Genomic DNA, 5,000 nt, shown 5'->3' on the forward strand with positions numbered 1-5,000 from the left:
AGAAATGTATCACCGGCAATCACCTCGACAATCGCCATCGACTTCCCATCAGCGGCAACTGAATCGACCGCCTCTCCCCTCCCAACTCCCCCCTCCCTCCCCCCTCCCTCCCCGCCGCACTCTCAGTCTCACCCCCCTCCTCCCTCCACCCCCAGGGGCTCCGCCATCGCCAAGATCATCGGCTCCAACGTCACCAAATTCGACCAGTTCGACAACGAGGTCCGCATGTTCGTCTACGAGGAGATGGTCGACGGCAAGAAGCTGACGGAGATTATCAACACCACTCACGAGAACGTCAAGTACCTGCCCGGCAAGAAGCTGCCCGAGAATGTGGTAAGTTGGGGGGGATGTTGGATGTTGGAGGGGGGTGGGGAAGGGGGGGTTGGATGTTGAAGGTGGGAGGGGGATGTTGGATGTTGAAGGGGATGGGAGAGGGAGAGGGGGGTGTTGAAGGCAAGTGGAGAGGGAGGAGGGGTGGGTGGAGAGAGAGGTGAATGTTGAGGGGGCGGTGGGGGGGGGGAGGTGGGTGTCGAAGGTGGGTGGAGAGAGAGGTGAATGTTGAGGGGGGAGGTGGGTGTCGAAGGTGGGTGGAGAGAGAGGTGAATGTTGAGGGGGGCGGTGGGGGGGGAGGTGGGTGTCGAAGGTGGGTGGAGAGAGAGGTGAATGTTGAGGGGGGCGGTGGGGGGGGAGGTGGGTGTCGAAGGTGGGTGGAGAGAGAGGTGAATGTTGAGGGGGGCGGTGGGGGGGGAGGTGGGTGTCGAAGGTGGGTGGAGAGAGAGGTGAATGTTGAGGGGGGCGGTGGGGGGGGAGGTGGGTGTCGAAGGTGGGTGGAGAGAGAGGTGAATGTTGAGGGGGGCGGTGGGGGGGAGGTGGGTGTCGAAGGTGGGTGGAGAGAGAGGTGAATGTTGAGGGGGGCGGTGGGGGGGGAGGTGGGTGTCGAAGGTGGGTGGAGAGAGAGGTGAATGTTGAGGGGGGCGGTGGAGGGGGGGGAGGTGGGTGTCGAAGGTGGGTGGAGAGAGAGGTGAATGTTGAGGGGGGCGGGGAGAAGGAATTAGGGACTGGGTATTTTCACTGGTTTTAGTATATTCTACGTCTGGTCTTTCTGTCTTTCTTCTTTTCCTTGTTCTTTGTATTATCCTGATTATTCTTATTCTCATTCTTCCCCTTCCTCAATGAGAGTGAGGATATATCGGCATTTTCGTTGAGAGACGGCGGATTTGCTTCAGTTTAATGAGGGAGTTTGTGCGAAAAATGAGAAGGCATATAACATGTATACTACTTCCAACGTATTGAGATTAGTACATTTATTCAGCTAGATTATAAAGATATAACGAAGACCCTTCAAAAAAAATACGATATTGCAATTGACCCCACAGTAAATAAGGATAATAAAAATAAAACAATAAAACAATGGAAAGCACAAACTTCCACTTCCTCGAACCAAGACTCGAAATAACCAAAACTAAAAAAAACGAACGATATGGCAGTTAACCCCACAGTAAATAATAATAATCAAATAAATAAATCAATCAATAAGTAAATAAATAAATAAAACAGTGGAAAGCACAAACTTCCACCGTCTCGAACCAACAGACTCAACATAACCAAAACTTTTAAAAAAACGAATGATATTGCAATTGACCCCACAGTAAACAATAATGATAATAATAAATAAATAGATAAAACAGTGGAAAGCACAAACTTCCAGCGCCTCGAAATTACCGCCGTGGCCGAAGGAGAAAATTACAGGACGAGGAAGAGACGAGTAGAAAAAAGACATGTTCTCCCGCCCCTAATAGCGGTCATCAGCTGGAGGCGATAGCACGGTCCTGCGCTTTTACATTGCTGCGTGCGAAGCCAAGTGGCACGCGCTTGTAACAGATGCTGGGATTTGTGTGTGTGTGTGTCTGTGTGTGTGTCTGTGTCTGTGTGTGTGCGTGTGCGTGTGCGTGTGCGTGTGTGTGTGTCTATGCGCGTGTGTGTGTGTGTGTGTGTGTGTGTGTGTGTGTGTATATTTTCTTTCTTTTTTCTTTTTTCGATTTTCTTCCATTTTTCATTAGTTTATTTTATTTTCTTGTTTCTTGGTTTGCCCTTTCATTCTTTTTATGTATATACTTTTGTGTCGGGGTCTCTCTTGTTTATCTTTTCGTATTCAACGTGGCACTAGCAGCCTGTCCTTTGGAGTCGCCTCCGTTGCGTTGAATAACCCGGGAAGAGGATTTTTTTTTTGGGGGGGGGGCAGTGTGTTTTTTGGCTCCCTCCTTCGTTTTTATTTTAAGCTGTGTTTTTCTCTGTTTCTTATTTTGTCTTTCCTTTTCTGTTTTTTTTTTCTTTTATTATTATTTCCCCCCCTCTCCCTAGTTTCCATTTTCTCCGTTCGGGAATCGTTTTACTTTCGCGACTTTTCCCTCCGTGCGCTGCCCTCCTCACCTCCTCTGGGACGGTGTTTACTCGGGCAGCTCACGGCCTTCGTCCCTTGTTGCAACCTGCACTGAATCCAATTAGTTGCTCTTTCGAGGTGAAGACATTCTTATCGCGGGACATGTGCATACATACATGAAGACGCACACGCATATTCGCACGGACGCACACGCACATGCACACGCACACGCACACGCACACGTATATGCACACACATGCACACACACAAGCACACACACACATGCACACACACATTCACACACATTCACACACACGCGCGCGCGCGCAACACGGAATCAGAAATACCCATGGATATGCAATGCAGATTTAATACTCTGTCTACTCTTATCTTTAGATATATGAGAGAAAAAGGGAAGATGTATTAACGTGTATACATGGATTGGATGTTGAAGGATGTTGCCATTATAGATAACAATATGAAATGGAAATTAAATACGAGATGAAGTGGTCGATATACATATAGGAAACGTATTGGATAAGTTTGAGAGAGAGAGAAAAAAAAGTTTTATCTTGATTGTGGATAATGATGCAACCTCTCGAACCCTATTGACGTTAAGAATCTCCTTCTCGCGATCCTTTTTATTTATTTTTTTTTCTCTCGATTTCCTTTCTCTTCTCCGCCTTCTTTATTTTTCTTTTTGTTTTTTCTTTTCTTCATTTTTTCCTCGTCCATTTACCCGGCGCGCATTATTCTTCTCTCCTTTTTTCGTTCCTTTTCTTTCTGCTGTCTCCTCCTTGCTCCTTCTTCTTCTTTCTGTCTCTCTTTCTTTCTTTTTTGTTGTTGTTGCTTTCACAGTATTTTACGATGCTTGATCTTATCTTTTTTTCTTATCAGTTTTTTTCTCTCTTCATTTTTCCTTTTTTCCTATTGCCCCATTCCTCATTCCCTTTCGTTCCCTTCTTTCTTCTTCCCTCTCTTCGTTTCCTTCTCCCTCTTTCTCCCTTTCTCCCTCTCCTCCCTTCCTCCCCTCTCCACCCTTCCTCCTCCTCCTTCCTCCCCTCTCCCTCCCTTCCTCCCCTCTCCTCCCTTCCTCCCCTCTCCTCCCTTCCTCCCCTCTCCTCCCTTCCTCCCCTTTCCTTTCCTTCCTCCCCTTTCCTTCTCCATTCCTCCACTCGCTTTCTCCCTTCCTTCTCTCCCCTCTCCTTCCCTTCTCCTTCCCTTCTCCTTCCCTTCTCCTTCCCTTCTCCTTCCCTTCTCCTTCCCTTCTTCCCTCATTCCTTACCTTAGGCCTACTGATTGACTCCTCGGGCGGCGGCTCAAGGGAGAGAAAGTGTTAATTGTCTGTTCAGGGACAACGCAAGGCACGCCCAGGGGAGGCTTCGTCCGGACTTTGGTGTTTGGGTTTAGCAAAGGGAGGGAGGGAGAGAGGAGAGGGAGGGAGAGGGAGAGAGAGAGAGATAGAGAGAGAGAGAGGGAGGGAGGGAAGTGAGGGGGGGTGAAAAGGAGGGAGGGAGAAGGAAGAGAGGTGGGTTAGAAAGGAGGGAGGGAAGGAGATGGAGGTGGGTAAAAGGAGGGAGGGAGAGGAGAGAAGGAGAGGAAGGTGGTGGATAAAAGAAGGGAGGGAGGAAAGGAGAGAGAGGTGGTGGGTAAAAGGAGGGAGGAAGGGAGAAGGTGGCGGGTTGGAAAATAGGGAAGGAGGTGCTGAGTTGAAAGGGAGTGAAAGGGGAAGAAGGAAGGAAAGAGGGAGGGCGGGAATTTAAAGGAAGTGAAAAGGGAAGAGGGAAGGAAGGAGAGAGAGAGGGCTGAAAGAGAGAGACGCGGAAAGGCGAACGCACAGGGAACAAAATGGAGTTGGTTGAGGAAGAGAAAAGAAACGGGAAAAAAAGGAAAAAGATTTGGTAAAGATTCGAAAAGAGATCCAGAAGATTGATCTCCGGGCATATCTTATCACATGCCCGCAAGCCCTCCCCCCTGGCGGCGTTTTATCACCCTCTTCCTCGCTTCTCCTCCTCTTTCTTCTCCATCTTCATCTTCTTCGTTTTACCTTCCTTCTCTGTCTTCTTCCTCTTGCCCTCCCTTTTCATCTTTTCCCTCATATTTTCCTTCTGCATATTGCTACTCTTACCACCCTCCTCCCCCTCCTCCTCCTCTTCCTACTCCTCCTCCTCTTCTCCCTCCTTCCCCCCTCCTCCTGCTCTCTCTCCTTCCCCCTCTTCCTGCTCTCTCTCCTTCCCCCTCCTGCTCTCTCCTCCCTCTCTCCTTCCCCCCTCCTCCTGCTCTCTCTCCTTCCCCCTCCTCCTCCTCCTTCCTCCCCCTCCTCCTCCCTCCTCCCTCCTCCTCCTCCCTCCTTCCACCCTCCCCCTCCTCCTCCTCCTCCTTCCACCCTCCTCCTCCTTCCACCCTCCTCCTCCTTCCACCCTCCTCCTCCTTCCACCCTCCACCCTCCACCCTCCTCCTCCTTCACCCTCCTTCCACCCTCCTCCTCCTCCTCCCTCCTTCCACCCTCCTCCCTCCTCCTCCCTCCTTCCACCCTCCTCCTCCTCCTCCCTCCTTCCACCCTCCTCCTCCTCCTCCCTCCTTCCACCCTCCTCCTCCTCCTCCCTCCTTCCACCTTCCT

The 5,000-nt window shown here is 50.3% G+C and overlaps 1 protein-coding gene across 13 annotated transcripts in view; it reads left to right on the forward strand.

Moving 5' to 3' along the window:
* The window catches only part of Gpdh1 (Glycerol-3-phosphate dehydrogenase 1), a 57,835-nt gene that overhangs the window by 5,726 nt on the left and 47,109 nt on the right, over positions 1 to 5,000 (forward strand). For all 13 annotated transcript variants that reach the window (XR_011398551.1, XR_011398548.1, XR_011398547.1 and 10 more), the window contains exon 2: positions 156 to 333. Coding sequence is in view for 5 of the 13 variants with exons in the window: in XM_070121069.1 (XP_069977170.1) it covers positions 156 to 333 (178 nt within the window). In the remaining 8 variants the exon portion in view is untranslated. The remainder of the gene's footprint in view (positions 1 to 155; positions 334 to 5,000) is intronic.

Source organism: Penaeus vannamei, chromosome 4, assembly GCF_042767895.1.
Source record: "Penaeus vannamei isolate JL-2024 chromosome 4, ASM4276789v1, whole genome shotgun sequence".
Lineage (NCBI taxonomy): Eukaryota > Metazoa > Arthropoda > Malacostraca > Decapoda > Penaeidae > Penaeus > Penaeus vannamei.